The 25,990-nt window shown below is 51.1% G+C and overlaps 1 protein-coding gene across 1 annotated transcript; it reads left to right on the forward strand.

Annotated features, from left to right (window-relative positions):
- Nucleotides 1–1,534: 1,534 nt before the first annotated feature.
- Nucleotides 1,535–24,276, forward strand: LMCD1 (LIM and cysteine rich domains 1). Its single transcript, XM_042880825.1, has 6 exons — nt 1,535–1,592; nt 10,931–11,019; nt 11,574–11,829; nt 15,401–15,736; nt 20,458–20,673; nt 20,861–24,276. Exons 1-6 carry the CDS (start codon nt 1,566–1,568, stop codon nt 21,017–21,019), a joined length of 1,083 nt encoding a protein of 360 aa, XP_042736759.1. The 5' UTR covers nt 1,535–1,565; the 3' UTR covers nt 21,020–24,276.
- The last annotated feature ends 1,714 nt before the right edge of the window (nt 24,277–25,990 follow it).

Raw genomic sequence — 25,990 nt, forward strand, 5'->3', positions numbered from 1 at the left:
TGACCCAGCAGGGCTCTGCCGCACGCTGCTGTGAGTCAGCAGGAAGCTGAGATCCCCACCATCACTCCCCCTCGTCCATTTGTCCTCACTTTCTGGTACATGACTACTGCAGAGATTTAGCAGCCTTTAGTCATGGGCTGATTTTGTCTTTTCCTAGCACTGAGCTAAGTATAGCACAGCCATTATTCAGAGGCCGTCGGTGATAATGGCTCTGGCGGCTGTCCTGCGGCCGCTTGGAGCACTCAGCTGCTCCGTGGGCTGACTGCCGCCCCCAAGGCTGTGCTGGGCCGGCTGTGTCCTGCAGGCAGCACTGTGCCCCGTGCCCCACTGTGCCCGGCCATCCCCCAGCTGAGAGGCTGAGATGCCCGGGCCCAGCTGGACAAAACTTCCCTCTGCCAGCAGCCATCAGGTGTCCTTAAACATCAGAATAATCGGCCCTTGAAACTGCACCCCCTATCTATGATCAGCTGCAGTTCACTGCGTGGGTTGATTTTTTTCTGTTATCATCAATTACAATAATCCCAGATGTGTTTTGTTATAGATGAAAGCATCTAGGATGCCTCTGAGACTTCCTCCAAGGTTGGTTTGATTGTCTTCTAACAGTATGCCTGATTACACCAGGTATGAACTCAGTTCTGCACCTTTTCTATACCTACAGACCAAGGTTTCCCACTGACCAGCTGCCAGCGCCCACTGCATGCTGCTGTGACGCTTTGCAGCCGTTTCCAAGAGCTACAAACACAACTCGGGGTTCTCCATGGGGCGCATCCCTGCCCCAGCAGAGCCCCCTCCCTCCCTGATGCACATCACTGCTGGGGGTGGCAGCAGTGCAGGTGGCAGCGTCCCCCCGCTGTGCCCCACGGGGCTGAGGAATCTTTGTGAATTCTTTCCTACTGCCCAGGTCACCACGTGCCTGTGTGCGCTGGGAAAGTGAGATCATGTCATCCCGTTGCCATGTCAAGTGCTCTCGGTGGCTGCCAAGCTCTCTGCGACGTGGGGCTGACAAACCATGCCCGCTCCACATGTCTGTGTAAGGCCAGGGACCGCACCGCTCCACAGCCTCTTTTCTGGTGGGATTCTGGTGGCTCGGGGTGGTTCTTCTCGGGCTTCTGGACAGCAGGGGTGGCGGTGAGTCCCTCCATCACCGGGACAGGGGGAATATGTGCTGGGCACCGCAATGTCTGCGAGAAACCGTGCAGAAGACCCAGCCCTCCCACGTCCCAGCACGCAGAGGCACGTTTGGTCGCTCGGAACGCGTTGCAATGCCAAGAGAGCCGTGCCTTCAGACGCCGTTTTCTACTAAAAATACCCCGCATCCGCCTGCCGGACGCCGCGCCCGCCGCTGACCTGAGGCGCCCCTTCGCCGCGCTCCGCGGACCCGAGGCAGCGCGGACCCCGCGCAACCCGGCGCTCCCCGCCAGGCCCCGCCCCCTCCCACGCCATTGGACGGAAAAGTTTCTTGCCGGCGGCGGATTGGCCGAGGGCCGTTCGGGGCCGCGGGGGCCGCCAATGAAAGGCGGCGGGCGGTGCGGTGCGGGACCGGCGGGCTGCGGGCGGTGCGCGGGATGGAGCTGAGTCCCGGCGTGCAGAAGGTGCGTGCGGGGCGCGGGGATGGGCGCCTTTCCTGCACCGCGTCCCGTTCCGGCCGCGCTCGGGCTGTGCTCGCGGTGCCGTGCGGGTGCCCGCCGCGCCGGCGGATAGCTGCGGGCAGGGGCTGCAGCAGCGTTCTGAATGCCGGCGGGGTTCCGCCGAGGACGGGACTCGGCGCTCGGGTGCCTGCGCTCCTCACCGGGAGCGTTCCCTGCGGCCGGTCGGTGGACTCGCTCCCCTTTGTTTCTAAGTTCCGTGGAAGGGCGGTTCGTGCCCTTCGGTCCGAGAGCGCTCCGGGGCGGCTCTACCGGAGCGGCGGCTGCTCGTGGTGCGCGGCTGAGCGCCTTCCCGACGTCGGAGACCGCGACCCCCGGGCGCTGCCGGCTGCCCTCGCTCGGGCCGTCGGGGCTGACGGCCACCTGAAAACTCCCGCACCTCTGCCGCGGTGCTGTGGGATGAGCAGATGAACCCGAGTGTCCGCCCTCCGTTGGCGTGGTGTGAAACTGCGCGGAAGGGACTTTAACGGCGAGGAGCGCTGCGGGAAATGGGCTGCCCGGGAGCCGCGGCTCCTGCGAGCTCGAGGGGCGCGGTGCCTTTTTGTGGCCGCACCGCCGGGAGGTGAGCGGAACCCCGAGCGCTGCTGGATCGCCGTGTCCGGCTGTGCGGGGCGGCGCGGGGCTGCCGAGGGAGCCTCTCCTAACCTGAGAGGAGGGGTCCGTCTGCAGCTCCTGCTGCCCGCCGGTGCGGTGATCCTGCCCTGCGGGCACGGGGAGCGCTTGGTGAGGGCCTTCTCTGGTGCCATCCCACGTCCTGCAGCGCAATACCTGTCAGCGTGGCAGCGCGGTTTGCTGCAGCCTTGTACATGGGGCACTGTAGGAGGCAGGCTCTTACCAGGTGCTGAGCGAGACAGCTCTCAACAGTGGGAAATGCCTCTTTGTCAGTCCCAGCTGCAACTGTGGGCTGCAGTGCTGTGTCCGGGGCTGCGTGTTGGTTGGCATCAAGCACCAGCTCTGCCCCTGCCCTGCTCGGGGCTCAGCCTTGGGCTGGGGAGAGGGTGAGAGCAGCAAGCGAGATGCTGTGCCATGCAGCAGCAACGCTGTGGGACAGAGCTGTCTGTGCTGGGCATGTCGGCCGGGAGCTTTGAGTACGATCCCTGAGGGGCCGGAACCATGTGGCTGTGCAGTGGTAGCTCAGAGGGCTTGAAATACCCAATGAAAGGCTTCTGCGTGCCAGTCCTTCCAGAACACATGGCTTGGCGTTAGCTCCCCTCAGATGAAGGACAAGGGGGCACTTTCAGCTGTCACTTCACCTGAATCTGGACAGGGAGTGATGGTGTGTGCAGGCTGTGCCTGCTCAGGACATGGCAGCACAGAGCTGCATGTCCCTGTGTCTGTCTGCACGGTGCTGCCTGCCCCTGCTCACCTGGGCTGCAGGCACGGCGGGGGAACCATCCCCAGTGCTATGCGCTTCGAACGGGAAATGGAATGGCACAGCGAAAACAAGAGAAAACACTGAGCCAGGATCCGTCTGAATAATACGCCCAAAGACAAATGGGTGTCTTCGTGGCAGACGGCTGTTTAATTTCCTGAATCACGAGAAGGGCAATTTTTCTGGGCACAGGGTGCAATACTGTCAGATTTTAATTTGGCTTGGCAGCACCGTGCAGCCGGTCTGAGCAGGCCGGGAAGGCAGGTCTGGAACTCATTAGGGCTTGTTGCAGGGCCCTGAAAATTTGATTTTCAATCACTGTTGGGTTTAATTATCGTTGATGTCTTGCCTAGCGCATTATGGGATTCTTTCTGAGGAAATTAAAACAGCATGAGCAGGACTGCATTCTGCTTGGCACAGGGGTTGTTTAGATTGAATTCTAAATGGAGAGTTAAAACTTGAAACAAAGATAAAGTGTGATGGCTGGCACCTTGTGCCGTCCTGGAGCCGGCTCAGCTGGAGTGCGGCCGCAGAAGGCACCGGGATTTGTGTACTGTTCTCACTGCGTTCAGTCGGGCTTTTTCAGGAGAAGAAAATAACCCTCTAAGCTAAAAGCACTGTTCAAAGCCAAAGTAAAGTTTACTCAGTTAATATAACTCTTGGTTCTTTAGCATTTTACTTCTTCAGTTCTTTAGCACGGACTTCTGCAAGCACCCAAAGCAGAGGAATGGCAGAAGGGAGGCCCTGCTGTGCTGTGGGACTGTCCACGGGTGGGTGGTGCAGCACTGGGGCGTGTGAATCCTGCATGTATCTGCAGAGGTGTGTGAGAATGCTGGTAGGGTTTAGAAATCAGCCCTTTAAGCCCCAAATGTGGGGCTTTTTAACAACTGGAGGCTATTGCAGACTCAGATTCCTTCATTATTGCCTCATAAGCTGTATCCCGTGATGAAGGTGGACACATTTAGGCTTCACCCACAGCTGTGTTCCCCACTGTACAGTTCATGCCCTGCAGTGCCGTGGTCAGGACTGCTATCGGACAGTGAGCTCTCCTAGCAGAAGCTGTGTCTGGAAGGAGCCTTCTGCAGTGCACATCTGTGAAATCTGTTCTATCCAAAGCCACTTGCAAGTAATTGGGGCGTGCAGTGACAGTGGTAGTAAACACTGCAGCCACTGTGTGTGCAATGCAGTCACATTAGTCATCTACATGTGCACGTGCTCTCTTGTGCAAGTACTGTCAGCAACTGAGCAAGTAGTTCAGCCTTGCTGCTGGACCTTGCAACTCTTAACAATTGGGCTGCAAAGCTATTTATGCGTGCGAGACTCTGTCTTGCTTCATGGTGCTGCTCTCCGTTATCAGGAATTCAGGGCTTTGTTATGAGAAGCAGCACCTTCTGTGTCAGGCTGCCCTTGGCCGAGGAGCTGCTGGGCTCTGTGTGGGCACAGCAGTTACAGGTGGTGCAGGGTGATGGATGGTGATGGCCTGCCCCCCATGCCCTCTGTAAGGCTGTGTGTGCTGAGATCCCCACTCCAGGTAGCCAACGCAGTAGTGCTGGAACCAGAGGAAATGCAGCTGTCTTGGAGGAGCAGATGTTGATCTTAATGCAGAAACCTGCTTAGCTCTGAGCAAGTATTTATAGATATGAAATCATAAAGCAGGACATGGGTTAAAGAGCTTATTTTGGGACTTGGACTCAGGGCTAAATCTAAACCCATAAAGTACAATTTACAAGTTACTAAATCCTTCTCATCCTGCAGGGAGGGAGAGTCTGGAGCATTTGTTCAGGCTGAGATTTTTGTTTTTTAAAATGTGAAAGAAATATTGTATTTCAGCCATTCAGGAGAAGTTTCCAGAATGAGCTGAAAGATCTCAAGGAAGTGATTTCCAGGCTTTGGAAAAGGAGAGCTGCTTCCTGCTGGTTCCAGCCTGCCTTCCATGCATGCACCACCTCACCACAGCTCTGCAGTCCCCCACGGCTCGGCAGACCTGCCCTGTGCCGCTGGCCATGCAACTGAGATCAGTGGAAGCTTTGAGTTGAGGCATCATAAATTGTTAAGGCCTGGCTTGCTGGGCGCAGCATCACAAACCTGCTCAGCAATAACTATTCAGAACCAGTCAGGAGCAAGGAACAGGAAAGGCCCTTCCTTTTTCCTGAGGAAGTGGGTGATCCCCGTGGGATGGAAATGAGCACTGATGAACAGCAGAAGTGTGTGTGCTGGAGGGTGTATGTGTAAGTCAGGGCTGTGCAAGTCAAAGCGCTGGGGAAGTGCGTGGGGATGTGTGCAGGGCATGGGGATGTGTGCACTGCATCACAGCCCTGGGTAAGAGAAGCTCCAGCACTAGGATGGCTGGCTGGTACCAGTACACAGCGTGCTCACCTAGTGCTGTTGTACACATCTGTTGGCAGCCTCAATGCTGGGGTTCTGCAGGCCTCCCCTTCCAAGAAAGGGGCTCTGCTCCCTTGGGATCAGCTTTTGTGCAGCTTTTGGCAAATTATTCCTGGTAGCACATAATTGGGAAATAACCTGTCCTAGGAAAGCAGCCGGTCATCTGCAGGACTACAGGGCAGAGGGCTGAGCTGAATGAAGCACAGCGGCTGTGTGCTCCTGCAACCTGGCATCCCAGCTGGGTTCCTCCCATTCCGCACACCTACTTGCAGCTCTTGGTTTTCCAGTTTAGTCCAAAAGTCTGAAGCGCTGTCTTGGTTGTGGAAAAATCTATTCAACTTATTTTCTTTAAGCCCTCCCTTCTCTTATCATTAGTTCGCACACTGTTGGTGTGGAGAGGAATGCTGCCAACTATTTGCTCTTGGACGAGCAGGATGTCTGCGGAGGCTCTGCTTGGTTATCTCTGACACGCTGCAGGCTGAGCAGCTCCATGGAAATAGTCTCCTCAGATACCGGTGCCTTTCCCCAGTCTCTGTGCTGCTGAAATAACAGGCAACAGGCTTCTTACTCTGCAAAGTGTAACATCAGTTAATGCCTCCAGTATTCTAGATGATCCCAACTCATCCTCAAACCCTCTGGAGAGAATTTGAGGCAAAAGAGAATCTGTGTGTGAGCAATTTGTTTTCTTATGAGCATGGTAATTCAGATAACTGTGCTCAATCTGGAAGGGAAACAAATTGCTTTTAGATCATGACTATAATAAATATTTGTCATCTGTGAAAATGAGAAAATGAAACTATCCTATGCTGTTCTGATTCTTCTAAGTCAAAGTTATTATAGCAGTGTGTGTGTATTAATGCACTTGTAAGGGCAGTTGCTTCTGCTTGCACAAGTTAATTCCATCTGCACAGGTGTACACACTCTCCAGCTGCTGGACTTCCTTTAAGGAAGCCTGACTTGCTTCCCTATTACGCAAGCTTAGTTCTACAGTCAAATACTGACAATAAATTAATTGTTATCCATCCCCATCCCAGAAATGAATCAGTTCTGCCAAGTGAACCACTCCCACCCATTGTGAATATGGTACCCGTTTCCCTTGATGGAGAACCTTTCTCACAGTTGCACTTCTCAATCCCCAAACATGGTTGCAGTGGAGGAGCTCACCCAGAGGGCTCTGCTGGGCTGGGGGCTGTAGTGTTGGGGCAAGCTGGGGAGCCCGCATCACCTCTGTGGTGTTGGAGGTGCTCTGCCCACATCCCTCAGTGCCACATCTCCATGTTCCTGGAACACCCCTGGGCAGCCCATGCCAGCGCCTGGCCACTCTTTGGAGTAGAAATTATTTCTAATGCACCGTGTGCCCCCCCGGTGCTATTTGAAGCCATCACTTCTCCTTCTATTGCTGTTACCTGGCAGCAGAGACCCACTGACTGCAGGCTGGTTTTGTGATTAGACCAAAGTTCTGGTGGACATGTTGAGGGAAGGCTTCCAAGGGAGTGTGGTCAAACTATCCCTGCTCAGATAAGGATCTCCTTATTGTGTTCTTGTTACAGTGACTGATTTTGCAGCTGGAGCTGGCTCAGCTTTCCTGTTTTCACCTTTCTTGGGAGACACTCAGCCCAGTCCCACAACATGTGGTGCACTTTTGCTAGGTGTCAAGAGGAATTTATCAGCTCTCTTGACCCTGTGCCTTACCTAAGCATAGCCAAAGAGATAGTGTACAGAGCAGCCTAGTCTGATAGCAAAATAAAAGCAGGAAAGCTGAGCCAGTGCCAGGGTCACAATTGCATTACTTTTACATGCTCTCAGTAAGAAATCCTTCACCATGTGAAGGTGGATGCCCCTGCCTGGGAGGGGAGCAGGCTGTGAGCAGTGCAGAGCCTGGTCAGCATCCCCTCAGCTCATGCTGTGATGGGTTGGATACCGGTCTGCTGATCCTGCTCTGTTCCCTCTTATCTCAGTCTCAAAGTCCTTAAAGGAAAGCACTTGGTTAATCTGTGTTACAGATGTTAAGAGCTTCCTGATCCTGTAGTGACATGAGATAAATCACCTCTGTGCAAAAACAGCTATAGGGTGTTAGCTTTCCCATGCTGCCCTTCTTGTAAGCTCTGTTCAAGTCGGTATTAATATTAAATTTCTCCTACCATTCCCATAAAGCAGTTGCATCTCATGGAATGAGCGTCCTGGGAGCTAGAGCTGCCCCGTCTTTCTGTGTTATGTCCCAAGATGTTTTTCCATGCCATGAAGTCCTGTCAGTCTGTTCATCACTGGCTGCAGGAGCCCTCATCCCAACTGCTGATGTGATGCGTTTGCTGGTAAGCTGTTCATCGCTGCAGCTTTAGGCTGGATATGTGTGCAGGGTTCTGCGTCCATATTGAGCCAACCCCACAGAGCAGTGGGAAGATTTGTGCACTGGAGGCACAGCTGTGGAAGGGAGGGGGCATTTCTGAAGGTCTCTGCCTGTGGCAGCTGCTGTGTGCACCCTGCCCTGGGCGCTCCATGTTGGCCTCCCAGCGATCCAGAAGCTTGGTGTGATTCCCTGCAGCTCTGGCCTGGGGATGGCATGGTTTCTACGAGAGGAACGCTGCCTGGGAGATGCTTACCAAGCTTAGTCTGGAGTCTCCTCTTCTCAGATGTACAAAATGTTTGGCACTTAGAATCACTGTTGTGAAAAGAGTAGAAAGAAGCTTATTTAAAAGGGTTCTCAAGTCATCCGGATGTGAAAACAGCTCTTCCTCTGTGTGCCATTGAGTATGGCCCCTTGCAACAAACTCCAATTAACTTCAGTAGACCCAAGGGAACGATAGCCAAGGTGTGCTGGAGCGCTCAGAGGGTGGTGAAACACCAGGAAAGGTCTTCAGAAATCTCAGCTGAGCTGAAAGCTGAGCAGGGCTGGCGGAATCTTGGCAGCTCATGGCTTCTAACCAGGGTCTGTCTGGCCATCCTGGAAGCCCACTGTTCCTTTCCAAAATAGTCAAGTCTAAACCAAAAAGAATGATTTTTTTTTTCCCACATTGACATTTGTCACTGTGGGTTCTCTATTTTTCCAAAAATTGAGCAAACTAACTAGTGTCTAGAATGGACTTCTCTTTAGCCACTGTAATGAGCCACAGTATTGCACTGACCAAGAGGCTGGCGTATTCCTGAAATTGTTCAGAGATGTTTTTGTGGGTAGAATGGCCTCAATTTCCTATCATTTCACCGCCTAAGAATTTCCTCTGCCCTGACTTGCTTTTCCTTAGTAGCAAGAATGCTATAAGACACAAAAAGCCAAAATAGAAGTCTTAAAATGCATGGTATATCTGGTCACGGGGAGCAGAATTTGCATTTCTTCCAAGCAGTTTGTTGACACAGACATTTTCTAAAGGCATTACAAAAGCCTTCAAACTCTTCATATCTTAAACTCATGCATCTTTTTTAACACTGCTGTTCCCAAATGGGTTTGGACACTGGCACAGTCTAAGACAGTCGTCTTATTTCACATTCTTACTGGGTTTGGTGGGGTTTCCATCCCTTTTTTTTTTTTTTTTTCTTCCCTCTTCTGTTTTAAAGAAGAAATCTCCTTTTATGCATATTTGAGGAGCTAGAGCTGAGCTGTGAGATGAAGCTCCATATCTGGGCAGGAAGTGCTGCTGACCAGGCAGCCAGCAAAGCAGACACGGGCTCCTGTTATCACTGCACAAAGATGGAAACTCCTCTCACTGCTAAGGGAGAAAGAGCCACGCAGTCCTTCAGATGGAGATGTTCCTGTGCCTTGAGATCCCACAAGGGGAGGTGCTGCCAGGGCAGCTCCTGGGAGCTGCTGAGTTTTCATAGCATTTATCCCATGCACTTTCCTATGGCCGTTGTACAACTAACAAACATAGAGTTCTAAGAGTGGTGCGGCTAGGATGGTTTTTACAGGTTTATAGTTAGAGAGGTCGTTGTGGTGAAAAAAGACGATCAAAAATGAAATGCTCACCTGTGTTCCAGGCTTGTAGTAGAAAACTCCAAAAGAAGGGATCTCCAGAATGAGATTCTCCCCCAGTGGCAGTCAGCCCTTAAATGGGGTCTAGGAGAGGTGCAGCCAGGCTCCAGCCCTTCTGGTCACACCGCTGCATTGCCTGCACCTGTGCTCCCAGGGCTGTCAGTCCTTCCTCAGGTGCTCAGTCAGCGGGTCAGGCCGTGACTCAACAGTTCCCATACAGCTGTACACTGGTGGCTTGCACACACACTGAAGGGCTGTGCTCTGTGGAGTCCTGCTATGGACACCTGCAAGCAGAGGTTTCCAAAGAGATGTGGAGATCCTGGTGGGAAAGGTGTGTGATCAGGTCTTGGTGAGGGTATTGTATCAATGGAAGCGATGCGAAGCCTTGGGCTGTCCCCCTGGGTGCTCCACAGCTCCTGCTGCTGACAAAGCTGCTGTGCTTCTCCATGTGGGCTATCTAATGAGACTTTTCCAGAGGAGTTTATTTAATCCAGATGTTTGCATTTTGAATAAACAAACAGTCACGGTCCCTTGTCTGTACTCAGCTTCTGTGTGACTCATTAAGATAAGGGATTATTTAAATTAAAAAAAAAAAAAGGAAAGAAAAGAAATGAGTTGGTTCATATCTAGCACCGTTCCAGAACTGACAAGATGTTACGTGGTCTGTGCCGGAACCATAATGCCAGTTCTTGGGAGCTGGCTCTGAACTGACCATCCAAAAGCATTTTGTTTTCTGGATGTCGGAGGCAGGGGGATGCGTGTGCATACACCCAAGTGCACGTTAGAACATTTAGAAATGTGTTTTTGTGGATTGCCATAATGTCAGCAAGGCAGTGTCCTGCAGTTTCTAGAACCGTCTGCTCTTAAACCTTTCATCCTGATTAGCACTACTGGGCTTCTCAAGTGTTGGAAGAAACCTGTCAGGATGGGGAGCACCCAGCAGAGTGCCAGTGCTGCTGCCTGGGGCAGAGGGATGTGGTGGGCATTGAGGGAGGAGCTGGGCTGGGGGGACACAGCGGGTGCTGGGTGGTGAAACAGAGGGGAGTCACAACATGGGCTGAATTAAGGTCTGCCAGGCAGGCACTGCCCTTCTTAAGCCTTGGAAAGCTCTGCAACCTCAGCTGTGTGTTGAGGGACTCCACATGTGTACACAAACATATGCGCCTAGCACACGCCAGCACTTCTGGAATAAAGACTGTATAGAAACTTGGTGTGTAGGAGCAGGCACCAACAAGGGCAGGGTAGCACTGAGCCAGCCTTAAAGGAATCTGGCATTTGACAGTGCCCCCGAGCAGTGGGGTACCAGAGTGTGCTGCTGAGGACAAGCACCCTGTGGCTTGTTCTCTGCTATGAGGTGCTGTGTAAGATACAAGGGGCAGAGGGAGTTCCTTGGTGCAGCTTGCTCAGCCCCGCTGGTTTCTCAGCACCATGCATCTCAGCGCTGCTCCCTCGTGCTGCAACAGGTGCTGCCCTTCCATCAGTTTAAGGAAAAACACTTTATCCCTGAGAATGCCAAGGATCAAGAAGCAAACCTTTCCCCATGGATGTCCTGCTCTGTTCCAGATGTCCGTGAGCCAGCCGCAGTCAGGACGAGGGGTGCCGTGTTTGCGCTGCAGAGGGACCTGCATGGGCTTTGAGCCACATTCCTGGAGGTAATGTCTGCTGCGGTGGGCCCTGTCCCTGAGTGCGTCCCTTCATGTCCTGCCATGTCACTGGCCTTCAGTGCACAGAAAGCACGGAGCTCTGAGTGCTGCCAGAGGGTGAGGGAGGGCCACAGTGCCTTGCCTGGGTGAGCACTGAGCGGGGACCACCTCCCATCCCCCTTCCTTCACTGCTCCTACTCTTAAAAGTTTACCTTTAGTTTTATTTTTATGGATGCAATTAGCTGCTGTTATGAATCAACCCTGCTTGTTCCAGGACCCTGCTGGAATACTGGAATACAAGACCCTGGGCTTACATCAGAGTCAGTCTTTTCAAAACTTGATAGAAATGCTGGCCAGCAGAGAATGCTCCTACAGGCTTCTCTTTGGTTTATAGCCATTGCAACTAGCTCAATGCCAGGTCCTGTCAATTCTGCCAGGAAGGCCTTTTGGCTGATGTCACACCCCAGCGTGCCTTTAAACCTTCCTACGTGCCGGGAGCTCCGTGGCTGAGCCTTCAGCCTCCATGCTCGTATTAAAAGCATGATGTCCCTTGTCGCCCATAGGAAAATATGCAAGTCGTGCAAATGCAGCCAGGAGGACCACTGCCTGAGCTCGGATGTGGAGGACGACAGGAAAATCGGCCGCCTGCTGTCAGACTCCAAGTATGCCACACTCACTGCTCGCGTGAAAGGAGGGGACGGCGTTCGCATCTACAAGAGGAACCGCATGATCATCACCAACCCCATCGTGTCGAGGAAAGACCCCACCTTCGACACCATCACATACGAGTGGGCTCCACCGGGGCTCACCCAGAAGCTGGTAAGGGAACAGCAGCTGGTTCCAGCAGGGCACAGCTCGGCCCTGCAGCACAGTTGCCAGGAAGAACAGCAAAGCTTGGCAAACATGCTCGTAATGCTTAGTGTTGTGGAAAACTGCGTAAATATCCAAAGTAGGTAGAAAAGAGGAACGTATTGCCTTTGGGTTTTTATAGGCTAGCTTACATTTCTAGTAGAGGTCGTTACATGTTTTACAACAAGAACACTTGCTCCTTTGGTAACGTCCATGTCCTATAAAACTATTGCTGAGGAGAGATTCCATCTGCCAGCCACGAAGAATCACAGAATCATTAAGGTCAGAGAAGGCATCTAAAGCCCCCAGCCCACCCCCACCATGCCCGCTGGCTGCATCCCTCTGTGTCATATCCCCACAGCTCTGGAACACCCCCAGGACAGTGACACCACCCCTCCCTGGGCAGCCTGTACCAGTGCCTCTGTCAGTGCCTGACTGCTCTTGGGAGAAGAAATCGCTCCTAATATCCAGCCTGAAGGTTGGGTGGTACAGAGAATGCAGGAGAGGGCTTTTAAGGGGAAAGCATTTGATGTCTGATTGTTGTGGTACTGGAAATATTACACATTATGCTCATTAGTGGACAGCTCTTCAAATTACGCAAATAGTTTAAAGCTACTTACAATTGCAACCAGATTTTTTTTTTTTAGAAGACAAATTGGGAAACAAATGTGAAATTGCAACTGCAGACCCAAGTGACAGGCTGGTGATTTATTCCTAAGCCCAGCAGCCTTCACCCTGCTGCGAGGGCCCTGCTGGGCGCACAGCTGGAGGGCTGCTCTGGGGCTGCCAGGAGCAGAGCCCTGGCGTTAGTGCAGGGCCAGGGCTGCTGCTCATTTCACTGTCTGGCTGTTCAGTCGCAGTGCTACCGCCTGGAGTTCCCTCTTGCTTTTTTGTTGGTTGGAGTTAGCACAGCAGGAATGTTTGTTTAACCAAAGTTTGCCTTCCATAGGTCCCGGGGGGAATTAGGGAACTTGTTGAGGGATGGGGAGAACAATGATGGCACTTCTCCAGCCTAGCATGTGATTTATTAATCGTTCTGCCCAGCCCTGCATTTATCAGGAATTGAATTTTCACTGCTGAAAGCTGGCTGCAGGGCAGTGCTGCAGCACCTGGCACCCCAGGCAGGGCTGCTCTGTTCCCAAGCCCCGCTGCCGTTGCACTGTTTCCACTTTTGTGACACTGAGCACAGATGTTCCCTCTTGCAGATGTGTGTTTGCATTGCAGTGCACAGCTCCAAGCAGCAGGATGCAACGCTGAGCCAGCAACAGAGAAGGCTCAAAGTGAAGGTGCTTCATGGTGCCCTGGCACTTCTTGTCTCTCAAGGCTGAAGTTGTGCCTAAACAGATTGGGAAGAGTTTTAGTTCATATAAACAGTGCTCAGGAACTTTGAAGACAATCTTGATAAATTTTGGTTTAATGATCAACTTGACAGACTTGGGAAAATTACTGGACGTCAGCAATTCTTGTGATAGTTCTAAAGAGACATTGGCCAAAAAGCTTTTAGTGTGTAACTGACTCACTCCAGTGATTTCCTTCTGATGGCAAAGTGGAAACTTGAGTGTTTTTTTCTATAACGCTGTCTTGAAGTGGATGGCCCAGTAACAGGGGAAGCTTGGGCACGTTTTCATCAAGCTGTGCCTGGGTAAGTTAGGAGGTAGATATTTGGGGTCCTTGGGGAAAGTGGATAAAGCACTTCCTAAAATATCTCCAAAATGCAGGAGTTTGTGGTGAAAAGCTAAAATGGCCTTTCTCAAAATGTACCTGGGCACCATAAAATAGCATTTAACAGCAGTAAAATGTTACAAAACAAAACAAAACAAACAAACAAAAACAACACAATAGTAGCAAAAGAAGCAGCTTTTTATTGCCCTTCAGTTTTCGGTGTTATTTTCCTAGTCTATTCTCTGGACACATTTTAAGACGTGCAGTTATACCTGTAGGCATCCCCTTGACCAGAAGGTCATTCGCAATGAATGTGTGCACAGAGACGGGGAGCTGCTGCCCAGTGCACAGACCCTTTTAGGAGCAGTGTGAGATGTTGCTCAGAGCCTGGCACTGGGGCGCAGTGAGGTGCTTCAGATGCACTTCTGGCACTTTCTGCTCTCACAGATCTGCTGTGAGGGTGCAGTAGCCTTGGCCCATTTGTGTGGATTGGTCTCGTTCCACTAGGCTTACACCACACCACTGCTCTCTGCTGGTGCTCTTGCTGCAGCTGAGCCGTGCCAGCAGCTGCACTGTGGGCTCTGTCTCAAAGTTCATCATACAGCAGATAATTGTTTTGGTTGTGTTTCTTTCCAACTGTCGGGTGTCAATGGCTGTATCTTTATTCTGTGAGGCACTCTGTGTGAGGCCTGGCATGAGCTTTAAGTGAATTTTTGTCCTTTGCTTCTGTAGTTCCTGTTAGGTCTTCTGACTTCTGTGAAAGCCATCTTGGTAGCAGATCACTTTCACAGCATCCTCCAGCTTTGTACCCAGTTCCTCCCTGCAGCACCATTTCCCACAAGGCTGTGACTTTGCCCCAGCAGGCTTCTAGGTATCCATCCTGTCACTGCATGGAATCACAGCAGACTGAGTTTTGATGTCTAATGTAGCGTGCAGAAAGGTTAACATATGCTCCAAGACATGGGGAAGAAGATGTGATTTCATTAAATCATTTATTTGGTGCTGTCATAGAGCTGCAAGCGAAAATATTGCCCTGAAATATTGCTGTTTGGCTGAAGGCAGACAAAGTGGAAGCTGACTTTGAAGTTTACACAGTGTGATGAGCTGCTCAGAGTTGTGTTTCTGTATTTAAAAGGCCATATTGAGCTGGACTGTGTACAGTGAATAGTTAATCACTTCTCCATTCCTTTAAAGTTCAGTTTTCAAATGCTGACCAAGTAAGAAACAAATCTAATGCAGCTGGATGCTGGTCGTTAAAACCCGGTGGCAGAGAGCCAACTGGCTGCCCATTTGCTCTTCACACTACAATAGGAAAAATGCCTTTCCCTAGGAAACTCCCTTCCCTTCAAGCACGGGGCCAGCAAGAAGTAAATGGCAGAGCCCCTTCCTGCAGATGTGGGTGAGCCTCTCCAAGGATGAGCCTCTCCAAGATCCGCTCACACTGCTATTATGGGAGTGGCAAATGGCCAGCTGGGTAGGAAATGGAACATTGGGGATGGCTTCTTGGCATTCATGTGCTGCATGGCAGGGCATCCGTGGCAAAACACCTTCCCCTTATTGCACAATCAGTCTGGTAGTGCTGGCCTCGGAGATTCAGGCTCAACAGCCATCTGGCTGCTCTTTCCTGTTTAGGACTTTATGGGAGTTGTAGAGGGATTTCTTCCCGTAAATCTCCCTGTGTGCATGCCAGGGGGGTTGGGGTGCCCTCCTGAGTTCCCCTCCATGGGTGACGTGTCCCTCAGCCCTGGTCCCTGCGGCAGTCGCTCAAGTGACTGCTTGCACCAAACGCACTTGGTTTCTCCTTGCCCACGTGCCCGTCAGAAGCTAAAGGGGTGGCAGGGTGAGGGTCCGTGCTGACTGTCACCTCTCACCCTCGCAGGCCATGCAGTACATGGAGCTGATCCCCAAGGAGATGCAGCCGGTGGCAGGCACTGACGGTGCCCATTACCGCCGGCGGCAGCTGGTGCGGCAGCTCCCGGTGCACGACCACGACCCGTCCCAGTGCCGCGGGCTGGCCGAGGGTGAGGCGAAGCTGATGGAAGACTTTGTGAAGAAGTACAAGGCGGAGGCGCTGGGCGTTGGGGAGGTGGCCCTGCCGGGCCAGGCTGGCAATGCCAAGGAGGAGGGCAAGGCAAAGGATGCGGGCCCGGCGGCCGAAAAGCCCCCCGAGACCAGCAACGGGGCCCTGGAGAGCATGCCCACTGCCGGGCTCTATGTAAGTCCTGCCTGGAGGGATGGGGGCTGCTGGGGGGACAGCTGGGAAATGGGTGCCAGAGAGGTGCTTGTGGGAGCTGCCTGTGCCTCATTTGCTTCTCTGCTCCCGCTCGTGGTGATGGAAGAAGGTGATGCTCGTTGGCATCTCCAGGTCTGTGGTGTGGCACTGAGAGGCTCCAGGGTGCCACTGTACCCATCCAGGCAGCAGGGAAGGGCTGTCTGTCCTCCTTGGCAGCTCATACCTGGTGAGCCAGCGAGGTGGGCAAAGGCCTCTTCTCCCCTTTGCTGTGAGAACAAGTGAGTTCCACTTGGGATTCTTGGCAGCTCTGAAAGATTGAACATGATCTGTTCCCAGGTAAATAAGATCAGAAGCTGTGTGTTACAGCATGTGAGCACGTTTTTTTGGCTCTGCCTCTGCAGCAGTGCAAGTGAAGGAATGCAAGCAAGAGGAGGCAGTGTCTCAGCCTCATGAACACTGCTGTGAACATGGAGGTGGTACCATGGAGGCTGCAATTGCCCGGAGGACTTGGTGCAGAGCACACATGTCTCTGGCCTTAGAAACACGTTTCCACAAGGAAACAACTGAGATTCCCTAATGCCCTTCTAGATTTATATTCTCCAAGCGCAGTTGAGTGGCCATGGTGACTGCTGAACACGTGCTTATCATAACATGTGTTCACTCAAAATACTTTGTGCTGGCCCTTGAGGGTAACTTGTAGCAGAGGACGTAGAGCTGGAGAAATGGTATCTGAATGTTTTTAAGGCAAGATTTTTCTAGCAACCACTAAACTGAGATTGTAACATGTTAAGAGCAGTTTTCATTTTCATTCCATATTGGGTAATGTCTCTCCTCTGCTATGTCCTTTCCTATTAACACATATCTGACTTTCAGAGTCCGGTGATGCAGTAAAAGTTTTTCAGTATTGCAATAAAGCATTGATTTGGACAAAGAATTTCAAGTTTTAAAAAAAAACAAAAAAACAAGGAAGGTTTCCATTACACTCATTAATAAAAGTCATCATAGCAATTAGGGTTTATTTAGACTACAAGCCTGTCCTTCTAAAAAAATACATAACTGGATGTTATTCTCCTTAGAGAATAAAGCATTATTTTTCTTGAGGCACTGGCTGGAAAATGGAATTGCAGTAAAATCACAGAAGCCACTCTTTGACCAATGTGTTGTGCAGCTCAGCTTGCCGCAAGCTCCAGAGTGCTGCGGTTTCTTTCTGTACCAAAGGCAGACCTGCTATTTCCCATTCTAGAAAAACACTCGTCATTTTTAATGTGATCTGCAGTGCAGGAATTAATGCAGCTGAAGGAAAGGGAATGGACTGTGTCCCACAGTAAGGAATTCCAGAAGGCCTGCTGGATTTTACAGAACTGCATGGGGATAAAAGTTCTGCCATAGAAAAATAACAGACAGTGAAGCTTTCTGTAGTAACTTAGATCTGTGTTGAATATCACAAGGTTGGAGGAGGAGGAGGAGGAGGGTACCTGCCCCATAGAGCAAGGAGGCAGCCCGCCATGGCCTGGCTTGAGGTGGATGCTCTGCTCCTCTGTGTATCCCAGACTCGCAGACATGCTTCTGCAGAGCAGCGAGGAAGGCTTTTTGGGAAGAGCTGAGTGCCTTTGGGTTAGGGGTGGGCCTGAGGGCAATGGGGTGCTGAACTGCATATGCTGGAGATCCTGATTCTGGAGCAGCTTGCCATGTTTCTTCTGTGAGTCCATTAAAAGTAGGACGCAGACTCTCACCTATTTAATACCAAAGCTTTCGGTCAGCTCCAGCAGCTTGATTTCACCTGTTTCAAATCAAGGTGTCTGCCTGAGCCATGGATTTATGAAGGCTGGGTGTAAAACACCCTGGCTTTAGAAGAGAATGACCCGAGAAGGCACTGAGCTCTGCACCAAGAAATAAACGGAGAGTTTCCTCAGGTGTCTGTGTGGTCCCTGAGTTAGGGCAGTTAAACCTCCTGTTGCACGTTCAGGCCAGCTGTGTTGAAATGGTGTGTAAAGGAAAGCAAACAGGGCCAACGTAAATCACTGAGGGCAAGGTATCTGAGCTCACATGGCTTCTTGAACTTTTCTGGGCTGCAGAGAGGGGCCCCACAGCAATATGGCTGTCCTATTAGCTGAATGCTTTCCACCAAGCACAAAATATCTTTAACCCTCCCAGAACTGCAAAGTCCTCTGGTGTTGTAAGCCACCGTGTTGGAAACAAACGCATCAGATCCTTAAGCTATTGGCCCAAGTTAGCCGTTGTTCCAGCAGATCTGAGGCCAGCAAAACTGAGCAGGAACTCGTTTTGTGGGAGCTGCAGCCAGGGGGGAGAGCAGGGCTGAAAAACAGAGGGGGGCAGGGATGCGTTCTTGGACAGCACCTCTGGCAGCAGCACTAATAAAGTCTTCAGTCCTCTCCTACATGATGGAGGTGTAAAGTGAGTGCTTAAATGTAATCCCATCATAAATTTGAAGAGGCACTTTTTCTTTAGAGTGGTAGAGGAATACAAGTTATGTGATGCTTAAGAAAAGCATGGTGAAAATTTGCAATAGAAAGAAGGGGGGGTTTTTTTTTTTTTTTTTTTTTTTTTTTTTTTTTTTCTTTTAGTAGTTCTTTTTGGCAAGAAATTTGAGCTGACTTGGAAAGCTGCTTGTGTTTATTCTGCCTGCTAGATCCTGCAAGATAAGCGGGTCTGGGCTGGGTGAGCCTGGAGGCTGCTGGAAGGCAGCAGTGAGGCTGGGTGCCCTGAGCAGTGAGCTGCTGCTTGGGGCTGGTGTCTGGGAAGGTGTTGGGATGTGGGGACATATCTGTGCTCAGCACAGAGTGCTTCCCTCATGGTCTGCCCGTGCCGAGGTACAGCACATCACACTTGGCCAGCCCACTTTTGCACTGTGGGCTGTCACTTCCTGTAGTGGGATTGTTTTTGTTTTGTAGAGGAACAGAGAGAGCATGGCTTCTGCAGCACACTGGAAGCTTATCTGCTCCCTTGCATAGTTCTTGCGAGTGCTTAGAAGGGCTGATGGAGCACTAGAAGCAGGCATATCCCCTTCCAGGCTTGGGTACGTGTCCTCTTGTTCTGCCTTTTCCACGGCTCCAGTTTTGCTGCTAAAGCAGGACATGCCTGTCACCCTGTGGAACTGATCATGGGGCTGCGTGGGGCAGTTCACAAAAGTCCAGACTGAGCAGAGGAGGTGGCAGTAGCAAGATGTGTGGCATGCTAGGAATACTTGCCCTGCAAAGCAGCAGGGTGGGCGTAGGTAGAGCAGAGCCACAGCCTGCTGCTGGGAAGGGAAATGCAAGCTGGAGAAAACTCCCTAGATATAAAGAATGATCTTTTTAGCATTCATAGTAGAAACTAGCAAAAAGGGGCTAGATACAGTGGGTAAAATTCTCTGCAGATAGGCACAAAGTTCATAAAGAAACCACCCCAGAAAGGCTGCACCAGCATCAGCTTTATGGGACTTTCAGCCCATACTTGGCGGTGTGACAGGCAAGCTGCTTAACCCTGCACCTTTTATTTATGAAAGCGATGCTGATGCTTGATGGAGAAGGCCTGACCTTGCCATCAGGGCTGTGCTGGATGAAGCCCCAGTGCTGTTTAGGAGCATGAGCTGGATTACCTAGACTTGAATGGGAGCTGAAGTGACTGCCCGCCAGCCTGGCTTGGATGTGGTTGCCAGAGCAGAGCTTCAGAGCTTGTTAGCCACCCATAGGGTCACCCTGCAGGCACAGACGGTCACCACAGTCCACCTCCTTGGACTGCTGTAAATTGAGAGCACTGCTGAAATCTGCAGAGTGACATCTGCCTTATGTAGAGACATACTTGTTAAGAGGTAATTAGAAAAGACCAAAGCTCCTTCTTTCTGTGCATAGTGTCTGCCTTTGACACGACACATTTTTAGGCACTGTGGTATGACTTAACTTTCTCTCAGATAACATTTGGATTTTAGCACAGGTTGGCGGTTCTGGGGGATTTCCCCTGAGGCCATGCATTTATGGAGCTGGCAGTGGGCAGTGCCAGGCTCACTTGCCCAAGGACTTGGCTGGAAGGCCATGAGCACTGCTCCAGATGAGGGCTGGCAGATGCACATTTATAATGACTTTTAATTAAGATTTGGTGCTCAATCCATGCTTAATACTGTCCAAATGTTTACAGAGGACAATGCAGTTGGAGATGTTGCTCCTGTTGGCCATGAGTGCGCTGTGATTCTGTCAGTGTCACTGAGCCCCACCACAGGATTGAGACATTCTTTCCAGTCCTTTCCTTGAGCTGCACGCATCTCTTTCTCTTCAGTGTTTTCTTGCTCTTTCACCTCACTGCACTGTTTCTATAGCATCACTGCAGACTGCTTTCTGCTTGCTGTGCTTTTCAAGCTGAAATTTGGCTTTGGCATTCTTAAATTTATCTTCACAGAGCAAAAGCTAGGACAAAAGCAGCCTGGGCAGTGCAGGTTTACATGCTTTGTTTCCCCTGTCCTTTGCAATACGGAATGTCTAGCAGAGCACGGCGGTCCCTTCAGACCATTTCACAGTGCAAAGCATTTGCCATTGCACGCAGTTTTGTTTTGCCAAGCTTACCAAATGGGTGGATAGGAACGACGCATCAAAAAGATGCCATGAACAGTAGTGTCTAAAGAGCCAGGCAGCACAGGCAGCAGTGCCACTGCCGCAGTTTTTGCAGCAGAAGCAGCAGCAGAAGCACCAGCGTTACGCTCTCTGTTGCAGCGCTGCGAGACCTGCAAGCAGGCGGTGCCGGAGGACTGCCCGGTGGTGTACGCAGAGCGCGCCGGCTACGCACGGCTGTGGCACCCGGCCTGCTTCGTCTGCTGCCGCTGCGCCGAGCCCCTCGTCGACCTCATCTACTTCTGGAAGAGCGGGGCCGCCTGGTGCGGGCGTCACTACTGCGAGAGCCTGCGGCCGCGCTGCGCCGGCTGCGACGAGGTATGGGCCGGGCAGGCGGGCTGCGCTGCGCTGCCTGTGAGCAGCTGGGCCGGGGCGCTCTGGGTGCCGTGCTGTGTCGGCAGCCTGGCCCTGCTCCTCCTCCAGCCCGCTGTGTCTCCGTCCCGCTGCCGGGGCCGCCCGCCCCGGTGGGATGGTGGAAATGAGCGGCGCTGTGTTTGTCCCGTAGATCATCTTCTCGGAGGAGTTCCAGCGGGCAGAGGGGATGGCCTGGCACAAGAAGCATTTCGCCTGCCTGGAGTGCGAGACGCTGCTGAGCGGCAAAGCCTTCAGCCTGGACAAGGGCAGCCTGCGGTGCGCGACCTGCAGCCGGAGCAAGCGCCTCTGAGCCGTGCGGCTGCTGCAAGTGCTTGAGGCCGAGCTGGAGATGGGGTAATCTGACAAGAAAAGTGGACAGCTAAAAAAAAAATGTAGAGTCTGGTTATTCGCTTGCAAGCAACCAAGTACCCCTTTGCATCCAACAGAGATTGAAGAAAGAAGTTCACTAGGGGAGGAAACAGGAGAAATGTGTGTGCGTGCGGTGTGACGTACCCACATATCTTGTTAGGAGGGCACTGAGATCTGTGTTGTTTTACAAAGTCTCTCAAAGCTTCTCATGACTAACATCTTGCAGTGTTCTTTCAGAAATAACACATCTCAAACATATTTTTTGGCACACTAAACCTATGGTCATGGTCAGAAACAGGGGTTGCTTTTGCCTTCTGAAATCCATACTGGAAGTCTCGCACTAACAGAATGATGACAACTGTACTAAATCAATGGTTTTGAGCAATTTGATTAACCCGAGTGATTACTTTCTGAAAGCACACAATATACAATTGCAGTAACATGTAGCTGTAGCTTTCTCCAACGTGTACAATAAAGTAAAGGCAAGGAACAAGATGGCAACAGAGCGATTGGTTGAACCTTAGTGAGACGGAGCCATGCAGATCTCCCCAAGGGCAGGCGAGTGCTGGGCAGCCAACTAATTCCGCCAGTCTGGGTTTTAGCCATGGAGCTGGAATGCAAACACTTCTGGCAGTTCTCACCCAAGCCCTGTTCCCAGTTTTATCTTGCTTGCCTCCTACCGTCTGTTATTTCAAGGGAGTGTTTGCACAGAGAGGCATTGTGCTCCTGCCGTACACTGGAGGTAGTTAAGCATTTAAAGTATGGAACTTTTTCAGCTGTTTTTTGAGCACGAGTTTTACAGAAAACAGCTTTCCAGCCTAATCTGTCCTGTTGGCTTTTCGGTGCCTGAAATGCTGCAACACCAGTTTTTTCCCCCCTAGTATGTCAGTGACTCCATCCAGCAGGGATGAACACACTGAGCGAGGTCAGCCCTGTGCTCCAGGTCTTGTTGGGGTGACATCGTTCCAGGATCTGCACTGAATCTCTGCTGCTGATGGTCATTTCCTGAGTCATGCAACGCTTATTAGTCACAGAAAATGCCAGTGAGGCCAGGCTGGCCAACGTTGGTGTGCTCAGTCTTTTTTCTTATACTAAATGTCTACATTCTTTGCCAGAGACAACTGGAATATTTTTTCGCAGATGTGTGTAAGGAGCTCACAATTGCTAAGCTTTCCTTCTACTGTGGAAACTGCTGGTCTCTCTCTTTAAAGTCCATTCCATGCTCTCCATGGATCTTCTTACTTATGAGTGAGTAACTTGCCAATGGGTGTTGGTAGAAGCCGTGCCTGCCACTGCGTGCAAGCCACAGGGGTGCTGTGCCCCACCATGGGAGGAGCAGAGTTGGTCACTGTTTTAGGGCAGTTGAGACAGATGTGATGGAAGGCACCTCCGCATGCTTGCAGCCACCAGAGGATGCCTTTGTGTTTGAAGTTGTGCTAGGAGGAATAATAAAGCTTCCTTGGATCAGCCTTACATACAGGCACTTCAGTTATAAGCAAAGTGGAACTGAAAAATAAAATCCAGTGCTTAGCTTTATTGCCTCTTCTTTGTTTTGTTACATGGAAATGGCCAATCTTTGTAAATTATTTTTAAAGATACGGCATAGTTCTAAACCCTACAGTGTTAAGGCGGCCAAAAATGCATACACTCAGTGTAAGCAGTGAGAGAAATAGCATGAATCACTTAGGAAAGAAACATTTCAGCAAAGACATTAACATCTAAACAGCATTCCTTGATGGGAAGTCATTGTCCATGTACATGTGCAGCCTGTTACCTCTTTGAGTGATTTCCCTGTGAGATAGGTGCACAGCCATTACACACACCTTCAGAACAGCAACAAATCAAGTGCAAGAAAAATCAATAAAACATCCAGTTATTAAAGGTGAAAGAAAATTAACTGAATAACAACTGCCAACAGGCTGCTATGGCCTCTCACTGGGTGTGTTTTGCCCTGCTTTGTTTTGGCTGCGTTGTCCTTGCCGTGGGGTTGTGTTGCAATGAACAGAGAAGGGGGGTGAGCCCATCCTCAGCCCAGCTGGGGTGTTTCTTCAGCAGCAGGGTGTGCTCAGGGATCCTCAAAGTGCTTCTCCAGAGCTGCTCCTCATCCCCATGTGCTGGGCAGAGGGGGCTGTCCGTCCACCCCTCCACAGTTAGAAGAACTGTAGAGGCATAGGTGGAGGTTCTGAGGGGTAAATGTCAGTGCAGAGGAATATGGGGAGGCCAGGCTTTCCCTGGATGGATTATCCCCAGATGGATGCCAAGTGGGCATCTGTCTTCTCACAGCAGTTTGGGCAAATGAAGCTGCTGTCTTACTGCTGCATCTGGTCTTGCTTGTCCTGTAATGGGATCAAAGGCTCCGCTCTTTGCATTGTCCTGGCTTCACATCCATCCTGCACACAAAGGCTGTCCTCGACACAAGTGCCCTAGTCATGAGTTTATCTTGCTGGGTTCTGATCGTAGTCCATACCTGGTAGTGTCAACTTCATCTGCATTCTGCATTAATGCAATCCTCCATTGCTAACAGCTTTATTTCATTACTTGGAAAAAAAGACACCACAGCAGCATGTGCTGGTTTGGACCTTGATTTCATGATTTATAACTCGTAATTCAATGTAGTCCCACTTTCAGCATATACATGCTTGCTTCAGGCTTTTGGGACTGCTGGCGTCCACTCGAGCCTTTTTAGGCATTTCTATAGCTTGTAAAATACTGCCTGCTGAAAAATGTGTTACAGTTAAACAGCTTAGCAAAATCCTGTGCCTCTCAAGTGTCAGGAGCAGAAGCGTGAAATTAATGCATCTAGCAGCTCCAGCCATATGTGAGTCTTTAGTTTCGATAGTAAAATTGAAATTCGGTGTAGGCATGAGAAGGTGTTCACCTGGGTGAGGATGCTGCCTTGTCTCTGGGTTTATCAGCTGGAACGAAAGAGGCTGCTGCACACCTCCTGCATGCCATGAGCTCCAGTTATTAAGAAAGCCAAATCTGTGCAGATTTGCTGGCCTGTCTGGCCAAAAGTCATCGGCAGGCAGCACACAGAGCATCCTGCCAGAAAACTGATAGAAACAGAGGTGTCTCACAAGGTTACAGTGGATGGCAGGAATTGCCCTCAGGCAGGCGGTGTTGTGTGACAACTGAAAGCACCTTGTGCCACAGCTGTTTCCAGTCCATTGTTTCAAATAAAAGCTCTTCTGTCGAGAATGCTGTATTATGTTGGCTTTGTGTATGACATTTAGTAGGTACAGAATGCCTTGAGACGCCAGCTGAGAACAGCCCTGCATGGCACAGCACCCAGCAGCAGGCAGCTCACACTGCTCAACTGAACGTGCTGCAGGAGGAAGGCTGGGCTGCTGGTCAGCAGCAGCTGTGAGCTGCACTTTTTCAAAGTTTAACAGATCTGAATCTCCAAATACCTGCAATGCTGTCTTGTTTGTGGTCCTTTTTTTTCCTTCCAGAACTATTTTACTCAGGAGGGTTTTCCCAGCAGCAAGGCACAGGCTGTTGGGAGATGCTGCCTGGCTGTCCTGCAGCGTCTGCAAGGCCAGCAGGGGTGCAGCAGGAGGATGGCGCTGCCCTGCACCAAGCACTGCTGTGCCAGCCTGGGTGTCCATATGCTCTGGGCATTTAACCCCTGCTGTGCCCACATCAGCCAAAAGTGTGGGTTTCTGGGCAGTGTGAGTGAGGCATTGCCTTCTTATTTCTCCTTTATGCTTTGAGTTGGACACTGCATGCCACCTCCAGCAAGGACAGAGCAGCTGAGCTAAGGATGGGCTTTTCCATTCTAGTTGCAAATGTGAATTTCAGATTCTATAATTGAAATCACTCAAAATTCAGTGGCTTCAGGTGAGAAAAATGTAAACTACAGGCAGGCTGAGGCGGCTGTATAAACACCACGATACAACTTTCTTTAAAGCTCCAGAGGGGAAAAATGCAGAGGGGCAGGATCAGATATGAAGTGCTCTGTGTTTCAGTGGAAGCACCTCCCAGAGCCCTGCAGCAGCTGCTGCTGTTGTCAAGCTAAATAAACTTCATATGGGTACGTGTTATTCTATAAATGTGAGGTTAATTATGTCTATATAAATCTAATTTGAGCTTTATTTACTTTTTAACTCCATTTCTTCAGCCAAATCAGCAGGGAAGTAAATCTCTGGGCAGTCAGGTGCTGTGCTGCTCCCTTACTGGGGGGCTGCTGCCCACTTCCATCTCCAGCTGCCATCACCCCGTGCCCACCTTGCTGCTCCTCCACCCCCCACGCTGCGTTCACAGCTTTAGGTATCCCTGCACTGCACTCCTGAGAAACAGAGCAAAACTGTAGGGAAGCAGCTTCTGTCTGCGAGGGAAACAAAGCGAGCTCTGAGCAAATCGTGGTGTTGGGCACCCAGGTAACCCTCTGTGCCCCACAGCTGGAGCTGGGAGGTCAGAGATGGGCATCTTCTGACTGTGAATGAAAAAGCCAAACAAGGCTTAGGCCAACAGGCAGAGCAGCGAATAAAGATCTCCTTTGTAGCTGAAGCCTGTTAGTGCTTCGCCAGGACCTTCCCTTGAGGCCACCTAAGTAAACAGATTGGCGGGGCTGGAAAAGCAGCCCTTGTAGAGAGCCAGGATGGGGCAGCGGGGAGAGCAGGGGATGGGGATGGGGGCAGGGGGCTGAAGGCGCTGCCCTGAACCATGCGCAGCTGCTCCCTGTGCAGAGCTGTGCTGTTGGAGTCCCCTCATATTTGAGCTGATCCGCAACCAATTGGTCAGTTTGTGCACAGGTCGTGTAAGGTGTCTGCATGGCCTTACATGGTCCTTATCCTTTGGGAATGGAGAGGGAGGAAAGCAAAACAAAGCCCTGAGCACACTTCCTTCTGGCCTTGCACATACACACACCACAGACCAGAATCAGATGTTTTGTTCCTCAGCCTTTAATTTG

Source organism: Lagopus leucura, unplaced genomic scaffold, assembly GCF_019238085.1.
Source record: "Lagopus leucura isolate 7727_CA_CO unplaced genomic scaffold, USGS_WTPT01 Super-Scaffold_100028, whole genome shotgun sequence".
NCBI classification, from domain to species: Eukaryota; Metazoa; Chordata; class Aves; order Galliformes; family Phasianidae; genus Lagopus; species Lagopus leucura.